Below are 18,116 nucleotides of genomic sequence, written 5' to 3'. Positions count from 1 at the left end.
ACACATCGGGAGGAGAATGAATGAATGAATGAAAACTTTATTTAACAGATTGCAGAATGGGTACAATACAGTACGGCTCAATACACACAATTGTTAAGGGGATGCAGACCAGAGAAAGACTTTCGTCTTGTTTACATCAGGGTCCCCCATTTTCAATTCAGTGAATTGTCACCAGGAGAATAGACCAGACGTGCATCATCCTATAATAACCTCATGTCCCCAAAGGCGATTAAATTAAAATCGACTTTGTAACTGAGGGGTACAATTCCCTGACTGTATTAATCAAGTATTAGTATCATTAAACTACTACCGTCTTATGTACATTACTGGCCAATACCGTACACAGGTATATGATGAGAACTTCTCCACAATAACACGGTTTCCACACAAATACTCGTTTAGAATATTTATTACATCAAAAGGTATTATTACATTTATCATTTGAATGCACTTGTAAGGCAAAGAATGTGCGTAGGCAAGTCAATACTGAATATTAGGAATTCTCTATTGTACTCTGGGAAGGGGTGTACTACCGGTTGTAAGCCAGCAGGGGGAGGCAATGCTCTATGAAAGTCAAGGGTCCACGGAGGCGATATCACCCCTGTGTCAGCGGGGAAAGCAGCAGCTGTAATCCTAGGGTGCGCGCCGCAGATGAAGCCGTGGAGTCTCTGCTCCGACAGAGACGGGCTCGAGTGATGTCCTCACGGGCATGTGTAGATCTCACAGCAGTGGGGTAGACGGTTCTCTGCTCCAGCAGCTTGGTCAAAGCAATGAAGAATAATAATCCTTGCCGGAAAGTGGCTCTGCAATCACCGGTGTAGGTATCCTCCGTGGTGCGCGGTGGTCTACGGTTGAACTTGACGTTACTATCCTATCAGCACGCGGCAATAAGTGCTCTATGTAGACACACAATTACCCACTTCACGTGGTCTTTGACTCGTAATGAAGGCCTTTACTAGTAAGTAGCGAACGATACGTTTAACAAACGTAGTAGGATAAACACGACTCTATTTGAGGCAATACGAGCCTACTCTACCGCACGTTGCATAATGGGGAGAGGCGTCGCTTGGATAACTGGAACTGAACGAGACTGAACGGGACAAGGGACTAAGAGGAATTCTACATTTCTTGTGCCCTATCCATATGCACGGTGAACAAATAGTACCATTCGTATTTCGGTAGCCGTATTCCTACGCGGAACCGGGGCCAGTTGGGACATGTTCGTCGGCACTATTGAACTTGACTCAAGGGGCCTGTCTGCTGGCGCCAGGTTCTTGTCCAATGAGAGAATGAACTATTATGGGCTATAGTAACTACTAGGTTAAAGGGATATTCCGTGCATATGTACAAAGAATATACAAGGGATATCAAACGACACACAAATACCATGCAATATACATCAATCAATAAATACATATATTCGGTTTAATCTGACCCTTTGTAACAGCCGCCCCCTAATTAGTCCCACCTAATTAGCTAAGCAGAGACAGATTAACCGCACTGTCCACTACTCAATGTCCGTCGTGAGGGGTCGGTCAGTTCACAAAGTCATGGGTCATGGTCGTCATTAAGCGAGTCGGGGAGCCTTGGCGACTCTATCAGCCTCGCCACGAGTCGGTTGTAGGTCCGCCCTTGGCCGAGCACTTCTGCCACTCTGACCTTTCCGTCGGCACCAGTGGTCACTTTGCTTACGCGGCCGGCCGGCCACGCAGCTCGGGGTAGTGACTGGTCTATGGTCATGACGACTGGACGGGATGAAGGGGGGCTCAGGAGGGAGCGGGCCTGAGACTGCTTTGATCTGTGCTTGGCTGTGCTTTCTCCTCCTCCGTCTGTTTCTCTTGTTTGCTCTGTACCCCGTCTGAGGAGAGGCCGGTCCCGGCCGCCCCGTCAAGGAGTCGCTTGGGGTGCTGGGTTCGATGTCAGCTACGTCTGAAGCGCAGCTGAGGGGGGTGGAGTTCCGAACTCCCTCTGGTACCCACGGTTCTCTCACGGGCCTCTCGCTTAATGTCAATAGCCTCTGCTGTACGGGGGAGAGGCCGGTGTCGCTTGCCTCTGTGTGTAGGCAGCGTGTAGACGTGGGTTGACTGTCAAGTCCGTAGAGGGGGCCCTGGAGCGTCCATCCCAGTCGGGTCTGAACCGCGACTGGGCATCCTTTGGGTCCGACGTGGGCCGCCTCAATTGGGAGAATGAGGTCCACGTGGTCGGAGCCGATGAGCAGGGTCGGTGTGGCGCCGTCGATAAGCGGTATAGGTAGTTGACGTAGGTGCACATACTTAGCCATCAGCTGTGGGATGGGGTAGGTGTACTGAGACAGGCCTATGTTGTGGCTAGTGAAGACGTTAGTTATACTATACTGCTTCTCGGGCTGGTCCACCGCTGCTATCTTGAAGGAGACCCTTTCACCCTTTATGGTCTTCTGGTCCCTTCTGATGGTGCGTATGGTCATTGTATCTTTGACACCTCGCAGGCCCAACTGGGCTGCTGCGGAAGCGAGGAGGAGAGTCTTTTCAGACCCATCGTCCAGGACGGCGTAAGTGTCCAGGACCTTGTCCTCGTAGCTCAGGAGCACTCTGACCACTTTGAGGAGCACACGGGGGGTCCCGCTATGCTGGTCAATGTGGAGCACTCCTGTGGGTAGTGACGTAGAATCTATATGGTGCGAGTCGCACCGCGGCTCCCAGTGTCTGCCGTAGCAGTCGGGACACCAGGGAGCGGTCTGGTGGAACTTTGGTGCTGGTGCCACCGCCTCGGCATGGTACATTACCGCGACGGGCCCACTCTGTTGTCCTGGCTGACGCCTGTTGATGTCATGCAGGACCTCCAAGTGGGTGCCACCGCACCTGCTGCACTTCTTCTTCAAGCGGCACTCAGCTGCTAGGTGGCTGCGCGTGCAGCGGAAGCAGCGGCGGTGGTCCTTGACCCACTGACTCACATCATCCGTGGTCAGCTTCTTGAAATCTTCGCACTGATACAGCCGATGTTCTCCCTCACAGTACTGGCACTCAATCTTCCACTGGTCCTCTTTCGTCGAGGGGGTGTTGTGGTTCTTGTGTGGTACTGATTCGGCTTGGTGCATAACGGTCACCAACCGGCGGTTATCCGTTTGTCCCCGAGGTCCGAGTCTTGGGCTTGGTCCACTCCATACGAACGTGTCGAGTCGTAGGCTACTGACCTCCCTGGCGAGGAACTCAGATAGGTCTAGGAGGGATGCCTCTGGACCGTTGGGGTCGCGGTAGTCTCTCTGCCGCCTGAAGCGCTCTTGTCGGGCGGGAGGGAGCTTTTCTAATATCCTCTCTACGTTGGAGTTAGCGTACAGTTCGTAGATACCCTTTTCCTTTTGGGACCCCAGCATCCCTACCAGGTACTGTACCTTGATAGACAGGTCATCTAGCGCTCTGTTGTCTCTGGCTGGGGGGAGACGGTCAATGTCTCTTATCTCCTGTATCACGTAGTCCCATACGCGTCCATACCGTTGGTCGAGTGCTGCTAGAGCCGCTGTGTATGGGGTAGTAGAGTTGGCATAGGCCAGCGCTATATTGTGCGCTCGGGGCACCTTGAGGTGCTTCAATAGGGTAGCATACTTGTGGCGTTCATCAGCTACATCAACCATCATTGTCTCTAAGCACATCCGTAGCTCCGTGTACTGTGCTCGGTTCTCATGGGTGAAGTCTGGAAACGTCGGTGCGCCAAGGTACGATGCCATGGATGACTGGCACATCGGTGAGCGTTGGGGAAGAGGCCTCCTAGGCGAGTCTCCCCGTGCGTGTCGTCTTGGGCTGGTACTTGGTGGGTACCGAAGGTCGGGTACCCAGGTGCTGTCCCTCGGGGCTGGCGGTGCGTCAAACTCACCCGTGAGTTGAGTCGGGGGTTTGTAGCGCAGGGCCTCGGGGCTGACTTCTGGGCTGTACTGGACCTCCTGGTCCAGAGTACGTTGCTGCTGGTCGGGGCTGTACTGGGCCTCCTGGGCCAGAGTACGTTGCTGCTGGTCGGCTTGACATTCCTCCTCTTCCTCCTCCTCTTCCTCTGCTAGGACCTGGAGTCTTCTGTTCAGTCTCTCGGCGTGGTCCGGTTGTTCCTGGTTGCTGGGTCTCGTATGGAACGGCTGGGGAGGGGGTTCGGAGACGTGGACAGGATCCTCCTGTTGGCGGGGTCCCGGGTCGCTTCGTCGGGTAGGGGAATGTGTCCTAGACCCATGTCTTGACGATCTCTGAGAGCTCCGTGTGGAGTGAGGGGGTGTCGCCATGGCAACCAGTTTGTCCATCAGCTCCGCCTGCAGCCGGTCGCGCTCTGCCTCGCGCTGGGCATGGGCTGCGTCGCGCGCTGCTTCGCGCTGGGCATCGGCGACGTCGCGCTGCGCATTGGCGCTGGCCTGGGCAGCGTCGCGCTGTGCGTTGGCGGCGTCGCGCTGGGCATGTGCGACGTCGCGCTGTGCATTGGCGGCGGCGTGCTGTGCATTGGCGCGGCTTCTCTCAATGTTCTCTTCTGTCTGGAGGCGTCTGGTCTCCAGTCTTATGCGGTCGTCTTCACTCCTTTGTTGCGCTTGGAAGCGCTCTCGCTCGCCTGCAAACTGTACGCGCTCGCGCGTCTGTTGCGCTTGAATTCGATCGCGTTCGGTGGAGGCTGCCAGGGTGGCGATGAGTGCTTGCGCCAGCATCTTGTCCGCCGCGCTGGGGGAAGACGCCGTTCGGGGCGATCGGCTCCCGGCAGTACTTGTTGGAGACCCGTTCTCCTGTTGCGTACCGAGGAGACCCATCTCCTGGGTGCGCGTCTCTTCTTGTGGTGGGTCGGGTTCCATCCCGGGAGGGCTTTCTTTATCCTGGAGCTCTCCGGGGACTACCTTGTCGACGTTGTCGGGGGATAAAGTCGTGTCAGTTCCCTCCTGGTCCCCACCGTGAGCTTGGTCAGTTACATTAGAACCCACTAGGGCCTCTGTTGGCGGGGTAGCCTGGTTGGTAGGGTCGGACATAATTTTACTATCCGCTTTAGTTATTTTATCCGTCTCTAATTTCCCTTTAAAGCTAGGTATTGGACTGACAGCGTATGCCTCTAGATAGGGAGGTGGCTGCCGTCTGCGCTGCGGGCGATCTAGCTTAGGAGAACCGTTTGTGGAGTGTTCGTCATCGGCCATGTCAATATTAATATTATATTAATATTACGCTAATTATTATCCGGGGCTCGAAGGACCAATTGTAACTGAGGGGTACAATTCCCTGACTGTATTAATCAAGTATTAGTATCATTAAACTACTACCGTCTTATGTACATTACTGGCCAATACCGTACACAGGTATATGATGAGAACTTCTCCACAATAACACGGTTTCCACACAAATACTCGTTTAGAATATTTATTACATCAAAAGGTATTATTACATTTATCATTTGAATGCACTTGTAAGGCAAAGAATGTGCGTAGGCAAGTCAATACTGAATATTAGGAATTCTCTATTGTACTCTGGGAAGGGGTGTACTACCGGTTGTAAGTGGCTCTGCAATCACCGGTGTAGGTATCCTCCGTGGTGCGCGGTGGTCTACGGTTGAACTTGACGTTACTATCCTATCAGCACGCGGCAATAAGTGCTCTATGTAGACACACAATTACCCACTTCACGTGGTCTTTGACTCGTAATGAAGGCCTTTACTAGTAAGTAGCGAACGATACGTTTAACAAACGTAGTAGGATAAACACGACTCTATTTGAGGCAATACGAGCCTACTCTACCGCACGTTGCATAATGGGGAGAGGCGTCGCTTGGATAACTGGAACTGAACGAGACTGAACGGGACAAGGGACTAAGAGGAATTCTACATTTCTTGCGCCCTATCCATATGCACGGTGAACAAATAGTACCATTCGTATTTCGGTAGCCGTATTCCTACGCGGAACCGGGGCCAGTTGGGACATGTTCGTCGGCACTATTGAACTTGCCTCAAGGGGCCTGTCTGCTGGCGCCAGGTTCTTGTCCAATGAGAGAATGAACTATTATGGGCTATAGTAACTACTAGGTTAAAGGGATATTCCGTGCATATGTACAAAGAATATACAAGGGATATCAAACGACACACAAATACCATGCAATATACATCAATCAATAAATACATATATTCGGTTTAATCTGACCCTTTGTAACAGACTTCATTCATAAAACACGGCAGGCCTGTGTGTGACTATAGTACTTGTTGTCAGCGATGGGATTGTCTTCTTTATAGATAAATAAGCCATTGTTGTTGTAGAGCCGCCCGTGTTGTTGTGATGATGCATCGCTAGAGCAAGACTCGCTATAAATGTTTCAAAGTGTAACTCAACTGAAGAAGACAGTATAGCCTGCTGTCTAACTAACAACAAGGCTATATTGCTCCATTCAGTGTTTATTATAATAACCTATTTGAGCTCATCATCACCGACCAGCGAACCCACACTGTGGCCGGATAATAATAAACAATAGCGCACAGACACAGCCGCTCATATAGCGAGGGGGGCGTACGCGCGTAGGTCAGTGGCCAATCAGAGCGCAAAACGGGAACCCGGAAACACGAACGCGTTGGTAAAAGCATACACGCCCCCAGGACAGTTAAATCAATACTTCTCTCCTCAAGCTAGAAATCATGGACAGGAATCCAAACTGGAACGTGAAATCCAGGCCTGATCTTCTGCTCCATAGACAATGAATGGGGTTATGACTTTATAAGGCCATAAAATGTTTGCGTGAGCTCTTACACCCAAATGAGACTTTAATTCAGGTTCAGACGTAGCAACGCTAGAATATAAACCTTTGCGTGTAAGAGCATGCACAAATATTTCATGCCTTCATAAAATCAGAGCCCTATTCATTGTCTGGAGCAGCCCCAGATTTTACATCCCAGTGACATCACCCATTGGAGGGTTCTTTCTCTCTGAATTCTAGTTTTAGGAGAGAGTGGTGCGTGTTTGCAAATACTGACTCTACTGTCCCGGGGCACAGGAAGGACATATGTGAATTATTTAAATGGGTGGCATTCCCCTTTTAACCTCTTAACAGTCACCCAGAAAAGTGGCCAGCTTAGCTTTATACTTGATACTTATAGCACATGCATGAGCCTGGTCTCTTTTGAAAGATAACATTCTGAAGTTAATAATGCAAAAAGGGAAAATCACTTTTAGTGCTAATGAAATAGAGTAACAGAGGTCTGAACTTTAGTTGAACTTGAACTTGTGTACTGTACTCACATTTTTCTGTAGTGGTTGCAATCCCCCCCCCATATAAATATTAAATGGGTATAAGCTGGAAATCACTGCAGATCCATAGCCTGAAGTCTTATGTAGTACAGGTCCAAATTCTATAAAAATCCGTTCAGAGGGGAGCTCCCGTAGCTCACCGCATATCTCGGCGCTATTTCTGCGTCGGGGAAAACTGTGCTCGTCACGGATCTGGGGGACACGAGTTCGATTCCCGGACCCGCCGTCATTTCTCAGAATGTCTTCCCCTGCTCTACATCCCATTTCAACCTGTTTCTGTCGGTCATGCTTGACCAGAAAAAGCGATAAACGCTAAAAAAAAAAGTAAAAAAAAAAAAAATCCGTTCAGAAATGGGTCTTTGAGAGAGATCCGGGTAACCGTGTGCCCAAAAAAAAGCTCTCTAGAATTCCATTTCCTCGTCCACGGCCATTCATTCTAAATGTGATTCACTTCTGGTTTTCGCTCGTCAACTTTCACATATATCTCGTATTCACCCCCCCCCCCACGTGGGGTATCATTGGAAAGCTACACTCATTGGCTACAACGCTGACCAATAATTTTCGCCATCAGCGTATGATTGCCAGTTCTGGAGCGTCGAGTGAGGTGAACGGATTTGGTCGAGTGAGGTGGCGTTCGAACGACAACAAATAGATCAGGTCTCTGACACCAAGGCCACCTAATCATCCCTTCCCCTTAATTGGTTGATAATATCAATCCCTGTCTCCTGAGCCTTTCAGCCATTGTGTAGTGTGATGTGTGCCTGGTGCCAGTGTATGGCAGCCATTGAGCCTGCGTAGCCCAAGGTTGGGTGCTACCAGTGGTGGTGAAAATGTAATGTTCATTCATTCTGTAATTTATATGTTCTGCAGCCCGAGCCGCTAGATGCTCGCAAAGTGCCGTGAGTTTGTGCGTTCCGCCCACGTCGGCCCGAATACGGGCCGTTGCATGTTAAGAGGTTGTGCCCTCAAGTTACACTGAAACAACTACTGCAACCATACATGCATATATACATGCATACGTAAATGGTACATTTATATTGTGCTTTTATTCAAAGCGCTTTACAATTTGTTCCTCACATTTTGCCCATTTACTCACCGACGGCGGAGGCAACCATGCAAGGTGCCAACCTGCTCATCGGGAGCAATTAGGGGTTAAGTGTCTTGCTCACGGACACTTCGACACGCTGCCCGGGAGGAGCGGGAATCAAACCGGGAAGCTTTGGATTACCAGACGACTGTTCTACCTCTACCTCCTGAGCCACTGTCGCCCCTCCCATACACATATATATATATATACATACACACATCCCTTTTCTCTCCTTGTGTTGGTCCATTATGTTACCAAAAGCTGCTATGAGCCAACCTGGCCTACAGCCTTCTCTCAGTTCAAACGTGATCTCCCTAAGATGCTTTAATTTATGGGCTAAAGTGGTAGTATAAGTATTAAGGTATTGCAGCATGTCTTAATCACAGGGTTTATTTCCCACGGTTGCTCTCATGCAGGTTAAAACTGGGACTTTATTTCAAATCAGTCACATTTGATATTTAATACATTTAAAAAAAAAAAAAAAAAAAAAAAAGTGCACACTGCTATTATTCACAAATCAGATTTTGTGCCGGCGTGCACTTTTCTTTCGTTTTCAAATCAAATGTGGCTCCTCGCTGCGCCAGAGTTAGGCGTGTGAATGCCTCCTGGATCCTAAATAACAACCGAGGTAAGGCGGGGGATGAAAACTGAAATTGCATCCGGACTGAAAATAGATCCGGGAGTAGTACGTTAGCCCACGCTCGACATGGTGAGTGTGACAGATCACCGGGGGCCTGTCTCGGAGGTCCTCTCTCTTGGCAGAGCGACCCCTCACCGGGGGCCTGTCTCGGAGGTCCTCTCTCTTGGCAGAGCGACCCCTCACCGGGGGCCTGTCTCGGAGGTCCTCTCTCTTGGCAGAGCGCCCCTCACCGGGGGCCTGTCTCGGAGGTCCTCTCTCTTGGCAGAGCGCCCCTCACCGGGGGCCTGTCTCGGAGGTCCTCTCTCTTGGCAGAGCGCCCCTCACCGGGGGCCTGTCTCGGAGGTCCTCTCTCTTGGCAGAGCGCCCCTCACCGGGGGCCTGTCTCGGAGGTCCTCTCTCTTGGCAGAGCGCCCCTCACCGGGGGCCTGTCTCGGAGGTCCTCTCTCTTGGCAGAGCGCCCCCTCACCGGGGGCCTGTCTCGGAGGTCCTCTCTCTTGGCAGAGCGCCCCTCACCGGGGGCCTGTCTCGGAGGTCCTCTCTCTTGGCAGAGCGCCCCCTCACCGGGGGCCTGTCTCGGAGGTCCTCTCTCTTGGCAGAGCGCCCCTCTGTCTCGGAGGTCCTCTCTCTTGGCAGAGCGCCCCTCACGCTGCTCACAGTCACAGAGGCTGTTGACACTCGTGCGACTTCCCTGCGGTCCGCTCGCTCCCGTGCTGGGAAGAAACATCCTGTTTGATGCAGCTAGATCCACTGTGTGTGTGTTTGTGCTTTGCCACAGCAGGGTTTTGGCTGATTTAAAATAACTTGAAGTGACTGCTTCCCTCTGCAGTGCGGTGTTTAAAAAATAATTGTGCCACACAAACACACTGCAGCTGTGGCGGTTTTCAGATGTCCCTGTGTTGGTTAGCCAGGGTCCAGCACCCAGCTGTCTGAGAGGCTACTACTGCATAACCGCTCTGTGAGAGGCTACTACTGCATAACCGCTCTCTGTGAGAGGCTACTACTGTATAACCGCTCTCTGTGAGAGGCTACTACAGTATAACCGCTCTCAGTGAGAGGCTACTACTGCATAACCGCTCTGTCTCCTGAGAGGCTACTACTGCATAACCGCTCTCAGTGAGAGGCTACTACTGCATAACCGCTCTGTCTCCTGAGAGGCTACTACTGTATAACCGCTCTCAGTGAGAGGCTACTACTGTATAACCGCTCTCAGTGAGAGGCTACTACTGTATAACCGCTCTCTGTGAGAGGCTACTACTGTATAACCGCTCTCAGTGAGAGGCTACTACTGTATAACCGCTCTCAGTGAGAGGCTACTACTGTATAACCGCTCTCTGTGAGAGGCTACTACTGTATAACCGCTCTCAGTGAGAGGCTACTACTGTATAACCGCTCTCAGTGAGAGGCTACTACTGTATAACCGCTCTCTGTGAGAGGCTACTACTGTATAACCGCTCTCAGTGAGAGGCTACTACTGTATAACCGCTCTCTGTGAGAGGCTACTACTGTATAACCGCTCTCTGTGAGAGGCTACTACTGTATAACCGCTCTCAGTGAGAGGCTACTACTGTATAACCGCTCTCTGTGAGAGGCTACTACTGTATAACCGCTCTCAGTGAGAGGCTACTACTGTATAACCGCTCTCAGTGAGACGCTACTACTGTATAACCACTCTCAGTGAGCGGCTACTAATGTATAACCTCTCTCAGTGAGCGGCTACTAATGTATAACCACTCTCAGTGAGAGGCTACTACTGTATAACCACTCTCAGTGAGAGGCTACTACTGTATAACCGCTCTCAGTGAGAGGCTACTACTGTATAACCGCTCTCAGTGAGAGGCTACTACTGTATAACCGCTCTCAGTGAGACGCTACTACTGTATAACCACTCTCAGTGAGAGGCTACTACTGTATAACCGCTCTCAGTGAGCGGCTACTAATGTATAACCTCTCTCAGTGAGCGGCTACTACTGTATAACCTCTCTCAGTGAGCGGCTACTACTGTATAACCGCTCTCAGTGAGAGGCTACTACTGCACAACCGCTCTCGGTGACCCGTCATCCGCAATCTTAACCCTGGTGGTCGCAGTGCTGTAGCAGTTAGAAGAGGAGACTTTAACCGCATTGGAAACCACTCTGCCATTATGGTCGCTCGCTGGCCTCCCTAGCCCTCTCCACCCCCCCCACCCCCCCACCCCCCTTCCTTCAGACAGGATGGATATTGATGGCTCTGGGGGTTGGCCGTGATGCTGCCACAGAGAAGCGTTCAGCCGGGGGCCCTGCTCACTGCTGACTGTGTAGGAACCTCGCTTCCTCCTTTTTTTTTATCTTGCTGTTGAAAACACAACTACTATCAGTCAGTCCAGGGTTTGATTTATGGGCTCGTGTTGAGTAAGGGATGCAAATAGTGTTAATAAATATTATAATAATAACGTAAACAAATGTATTGAATAAAATGTGGAATAATGAGAATCTGCTGGAGGAGGGGAAATTATTAAATGTATAATTGAGGTCTTGAAAGGTTTGGTAATTGAACAATAATGACACTAATGACTGAATGTTTTCCATGGCTTGTGTAGATCCCACTGTCACTTCACACACTGTGATCTGGTGTCACGGGGAATTTGAGTTTGAATAACAACACTTCAGGAGGAAAGCGATCACCAGCGATGTACACAGAGTATTCCCTCTTCACGCCATTCCCCGTAACTTTTTTTAAGAGCACACTGCGGCGTGCATATAGTGTGTTCAACGGACCTCTCTCAAACTTTGTTTGTCCGAGGGAAGTGACGGTTGAGCTCAGCTCCCCACACGCACACTCACAACAGACCCCGCCCCCACCCGGGTCACGACCTTTTCACCATGCTTCCCCACGGCTGCCCAAGACACTGAAAACCCGCCACAGACTCAGTTTCTTTCCCTCAGCAGCTCGCCTAGTTAATGAGTCAGGTGTCCCCCTGCTCCCCCCCCCCCCCCTCACTATGGGGAGCTGCTAGGATTGGAATTGTAAACCCTATTTTACCAGATGATTAGCCATTGCACTTTATTGTCTTGTCTCGTTGTAATACTGTTTTGTCCTGTTTTGCAAACATTTGATCTGAAAAAAGTGTATGCACTGTACTGTAAACGCTGTATCACGTTCCTATGTGTTTTTTATAAACATAATATGGCGATTGAAGTCATCTGAATCTGAGGTCTCTCATGCTCGGAGGCTGGACAGCACCGTTATAGAGCGTGCACTCACAACCGTTCGGAGGCTGTCCGAAGCATCCTCCCTTTACCTTTCCAAGCTTCACACTTCTGGAGCATTAAAGGAACACGCCAACATTTTGGGAAATTAGCTTACTGTCTTCTCCAGAGAGAGACAAGTAGATAGATACCAGTTTCCTCTCTGTGCGTTCAGTAGAAAGCTATCTGTCCCTGAATTTCCCCAAGGGGATCAATAAAGGAATATCTTATCTTATCTTATCTGGCTGCACCTTAGCCTAGCTTAGCACAATGAATGGAAGCGGACAGTGCCGGTTAGCCTAGGCATTGTTCAACTAACACCTCTCCCGAAGGCTAACCGGCACTGTCTGCTTCCTTCATTGTGCTAAGCTAGGCTAACGTGCAGCCAGATAGCTTTCTACTGAACGCACAGAGAGGAAACTGGTATCTATCTTCTTGTCTCTCCCTGGAGAAGACTGTAAGCTAATTTCCCAAATGTTGTCGTGTTCCTTTAACACTTTTAGAGCCAGCCGTGTTTTCCTTTTTACCCCCTTGAATGCCCATCAACCACTTCAATGTTAACGTTAATATCGCCTAATCTATGTTTTAAATTATGGCTATGTGTCTAATCTGCCCGTCGCTTATCAATGACTCATTTTCCAGTCAACATTGTCGAAGCGGATTGTTTTTTTATCGGTTAATTTCCGTTTTATAGCATTTTGAAAAGCCCTCGTTTTCACGTAAAATAAAAATATTCCGTGATAAACGCCCTGTACTGGAATATTCTAGAACGTTGTAATCTTTCGGCCTATTTATGAATCGTTTTCAAATAAACGCTAGATTATCGATAGTATATGTGTACGTATGCATGCTGGTGCCGCGAGCTGAAAATCGATTCTCTTATTTCCTGATCGCTCGCATGGCCAAACAGGGGAAAAGCTTATATCTCCGTGAAAACATGTCTGATTATCCTAAGACTGGTAAAATAGATTCCTTACCTGAGATCAGATGGTATCCAAAAAGATTATTCCAATTCCTGATCGCCATTCCAAAAATCTATCCTTTTATTGATCCAATGCTACGTACTGTAAAGACATATTACACGCTGTTCTGATGGTCCACAATGAATCCGATCGGCTCTCGTTACATGCGTGAGAAGTAAAATGTGGATTCCGGAGTTTTTTTTTTTCTCGTCCATTTTCATTGAGTCCATTCCAAAAGGGTGCATTACCATCTGAGAGACGATAGGGGGCGCTTTTTTCACATCTGAGCGCCTGGCGGGGCTGGTTTCCCAACGGTAGACTCGGTTGATGAAATATGAATTCAGATCGCTAATAAAAAAATAAAACGATATTTGTCGTCGTGGGCACTCAATGGGGGGGCTGATAAAACGAGTTATGTCGTTTTGGGCATTCAAAGTGTTAAGAGGCCGGACCGCGTGGCCCCCTCAGAATGCATCCATGCCACATAGATGTCCCTGGCATGTGCTTTGCATGTGTTCACCTATTCGATTTAGCTTAATAAACCTTCTACCGTGGTGTGTCTGGTGTTGTTATTGGTGTAAGCCTTGAAGTAGTGACTAGTCTTCATACCGAGTGAGCCAAGGCATATTGCCCAGACACCATCAGTATACATCCATATGCAACATCAGCCAAACATCTTCAAATGGAGGCAACAGATGAAGGGTCTGGAACAAGTTTGGAATCAGGCCTCCATCACAACAAGGATGGTGTTTCTAGCTGAACTTGTCAATCTCCCCCGAGGAGCGAGCGTTCCATTCACAGTGTTGTTGTTGTTGTTGTTGTTTTGCAGACACCGTCTACTTTCACCTCCCCCCTCTGAGTGATGACATGAAGTGTGTGTATGGAGTGTCCTGTTATCGTCAAATAGAAGCTAAGGTCAGTGTGTGTGTGTGTGTCCTGTTATCGTCTTAATAGAAGCTAAGGTCAGTGTGTGTGTGTCCTGTTATCATCTAATAGAAGCTAAGGTCAGTGTGTGTGTTTCAAGTTCAAGTTTCAAGTTTCTTTAATAGTTGTCATACAGAAGTACAGAATACTTTTATACAAAATGCTTCTTACTGTTGCGCTCCAGAGACTGTGCAAGACAAGATAAGTATGAAATAAAATAACATAGTAAAATTAGAAGTAATGGAAGCTAAGGTCAGTGTGTGTGTGTCCTGTTATCATCTAATAGAAGCTAAGGTCAGTGTGTGTGTGTCCTGTTATCATCTAATAGAAGCTAAGGTCAGTGTGTGTGTGTCCTGTTATCATCTAATAGAAGCTAAGGTCTGTGTGTGTGTCCTGTTATCATCTAATGGAAGCTAAGGTCAGTGTGTGTGTGTCCTGTTATCGTCTAATAGAAGCTAAGGTCAGTGTGTGTGTGTCCTGTTATTGTCTAATGGAAGCTAAGGTCAGTGTGTGTGTGTCCTGTTATCATCTAATAGAAGCTAAGGTCAGTGTGTGTGTCCTGTTATCATCTAATAGAAGCTAAGGTCAGTGCTCATTGTCAGTGGCTCTCAGCGTGGGGGGGGGGGGGGGGGGGGGGGTGGTATCAGAGGGTCCCCAGAAATATTGGGAAATAGTTTAATTTCACTATTTATTTAATGTTGACTATAAATTAGCCCAACTTATAAGAATGACTATTTCTGATCATAGGTGTCACTCCCTCAGCACCTACAGTGCAGACGGTTATGGAATTCTGCACTAAACCACATGTAACAACTAACATTTTCTCAAATGGGGGTCCCTAGTAGGACAAGATCTTACCAATCAGGGGTCCACAGCCTATTGTGTATCAATTTGGGGGTCCTAGGTATGAATTAAGCCACCACTGCCCTGCGTCACCTTGCTTCATAAAGGAAGGCAACGCTCTCTGGGGTCTCCCAGCCCCTCCTCTTAATTGTTAATTTTTTTTAATATTGCCCAAGGATTAATGACATCATTTTAATGGCAATGTTAGACGTGACACTTATCACCATGAAGTTAAAAGTGCAGATTGTCACAATTTCACCTCACAAAGAAGTAGGGGTGTAAAGGTACACGTATCCATACCGAACCGAACCGTTTCAGTGTGTACCGTACCGAACGGCTGTGTAGTGTACCGAACTAATACAAGTACAACGGTATGTTAACCACTAACGACCGCCCACCGGGGGCTGTTTTTTTCACAATCTAATATAATTATTATAATTTTTTTACAAGTCTATTATTAATTTCAATATAGAATATTCGTTAGAACAATTAGTTACTGCACACTACATCACCCCTGAGTGGAACATAGAAAGCCAAACTTTCCCCCACTGTACCGAAAACCCGTACCGAACCTTGACTTCAAAACCGAGGTATGTACCGTACCGTGGTTTTTGTGTACCGTTACACCCCTACAAAGAAGTAATGTAGTAATGAGAATGGAGCCAAAGAAAAATCAAACTGTGATTCACTGTCAAAATCTGTATGGAGCTCACTGTACTGTATGCAGTTCCTTGGTGGAAAAACAAAGGATTTTAAAGTGAATTTGTTTTGGACATGAAATACAGTCGGCATAGTGGTTTGTGACAGCAGTAGGGGAAATGTAATGACAACCAGATTGAGGATATCAAAAGACAATAAGGCCAGCAGTAGTACGAGCAGTTAAGTCACACATTGTCCCCACAACGTGTGTGTGTGTGTGTTTTTCTCTTTCCAGGCCCTGAAGGTACGGCAGGCTGATGTCACCAGAGAGACGGTCCAGAAGAGTGTTTGTGTCCTCAGTCGAGTGGTGAGTCAGTCAGTCAGTCAGTCGGGGTGGTGGTTGAAGTGGCTGTTACATTCTCAGAAAGGTTACGGGGCACTTAGACCAGGTAGGATAGGTAGTAATAATATAATAATAGAACATAGAGCAAAGTAGTAATGATAACAGTAGTAGTAGTGAACAGTAGTGAGTGGCAGGATTCAATCACAGTAGTAATAGTGATGATTGTATACATGGTCCAAACCGTCTGTGCAGTGTTTATTATTAAGAGTCAGATAGTCCTAACAGTTCTCAAGTTCCCCAGCCATTAGCTCTCCAGCAATTGCCAGCAGTCAATAATAATAATAATAATAATAATTCATTACATTTATATAGCGCTTTTCTAGACACTCAAAGCGCTCCCCACAATGTAGGGTGGAAATTGCCTCCTTCAATGCCTACAGTTGTGGAGCCTGATGGCTACTGGCTACTGGTGGTGTGTCGTGGGGTGACTAGTAGTCTATGGCTGAACATGCTCCTTATCTTGGCTAGCTCCTCATGGGGGTGAGAAGGGTTTTCCAGTATAGCATCCAGCTTTTTCCTTGTTCTCCGCCCGGCCACCACCTCTAGTTTGACTCCCACTACGGAGCTAGCCTTCCTCACCAGCTTGTTAGTGTCTCTTGAGTTGATGTTACCCCCCCCCCCCCCCCCCAGCATACAAAGGTGAAGAAGAGGACAATGGCAACCACAGACTGCAGTAGCCGACTGCACACGTTGAAAGAACCGAGTCTCCTCAGGAAGAACAGTCAGCTTTGTCCCTTCCTGTAAAGGGCCTTGGTGAACAGTCCAGTCGACTGTTCAAGTGTGCTCCAACTTGTAGGTCTCCACCATCTCCACATCCTCCCCTCGGATAGTGATGGGAGTGGGGGGCCTCCTCTTGCCTGAAGTCCACCACCAGCTCCTTGGTCTTGCGGGTGTTGAGTTGAAGGTGGTTGCTGTCGCACCACCCTACGAAGCTCTCCACCAGGGCTCTGTACTCATCCCTACGAAGCTCTCCACCAGGGCCCTGTACTCATCCCTACGAAGCTCTCCACCAGGGCTCTGTACTCATCCCTACGAAGCTCTCCACCAGGGCCCTGTACGCATCCCTACGAAGCTCTCCACCAGGGCCCTGTACTCATCCCTACGAAGCTCTCCACCAGGGCTCTGTACTCATCCCTACGAAGCTCTCCACCAGGGCCCTGTACTCATCCCTACGAAGCTCTCCACCAGGGCCCTGTACGCATCCCTACGAAGCTCTCCACCAGGGCTCTGTACTCATCCCTACGAAGCTCTCCACCAGGGCCCTGTACTCATCCCTACGAAGCTCTCCACCAGGGCTCTGTACTCATCCCTACGAAGCTCTCCACCAGGGCCCTGTACTCATCCCTACGAAGCTCTCCACCAGGGCCCTGTACTCATCCCTACGAAGCTCTCCACCAGGGCCCTGTACTCATCCCTACGAAGCTCTCCACCAGGGCTCTGTACTCATCCCTACGGAGCTCTCCATCAGCACCAGGGCCCTGTACTCATCCCTACGGAGCTCTCCATCAGCACCAGGGCTCTGTACTCATGTACTCATCCACGTTGTCGTCCGTGATGTAACTGACGATGGAGGAGTCGTCGGAGAACCTCTGTAGGTGGCACATGCTCGTGTTGTGGCTGAAGTCGGAGGTGTAGAGGGTGAACAGGAAGGGTGACAGCACAGTTCCCTGGGGGGGGGGGGGGGGGGGGGGGCACCGGTGTTGCATGCCAGCACATCTGACTCGCTGCCCTGCAGTCGGACGTACCGTGGTCCGTTGGTGAGGTAGTCACTGGTGGCCATTTACTCTCAACTACTGTCAAACTGTGTGCAAAACAGTTTTTGGATGTGTGTGAGATTATGTGCAAAATAAATCGGCATTGTAAAGGAACACGCCAACATTATCGGATGATGGATACCAATTTCCTCTCCTGTGTGTTCAGTAGAAAGCTATCCCGCTGCAAGCTAGCCTAGTTTAGCACAAATCAATGGAAGTGGATACGGACCAGCTAGCCTAGCTTAAAACTCAGGGAGAGGTATTTTTGGCCAACAGTTAGGCTAGCTGGTCCGTATCCGCTTCCATTATTTTGTGCTGTGCTAGGCTAGCTTGCAGCCGCTGCCAGATAACCTTCTACTGAACACACAGAGAGGACATTGGTATCCATCTTATTTTTTTTTTATCCACTTTTTCTCCTTATTTT

The 18,116-nt window shown here is 49.1% G+C and overlaps 1 protein-coding gene across 1 annotated transcript in view; it reads left to right on the top strand.

The window, feature by feature from the left end:
- The window catches only part of avl9 (AVL9 homolog (S. cerevisiase)), a 58,928-nt gene that overhangs the window by 5,234 nt on the left and 35,578 nt on the right, over window positions 1-18,116 (top strand). The window contains exons 3-4 of the mRNA XM_084326303.1: window positions 13,959-14,044; window positions 15,831-15,902. Of these exons, the coding sequence (XP_084182429.1) occupies window positions 13,959-14,044; window positions 15,831-15,902 (158 nt within the window). The remainder of the gene's footprint in view (window positions 1-13,958; window positions 14,045-15,830; window positions 15,903-18,116) is intronic.

The sequence above is a fragment of the Notolepis coatsorum genome, assembly GCF_963971535.1.
Source record: "Notolepis coatsorum genome assembly, chromosome: 12".
Taxonomy (NCBI): domain Eukaryota; kingdom Metazoa; phylum Chordata; class Actinopteri; order Aulopiformes; family Paralepididae; genus Notolepis; species Notolepis coatsorum.
This window is presented reverse-complemented; position numbering and strand designations above follow the sequence as displayed.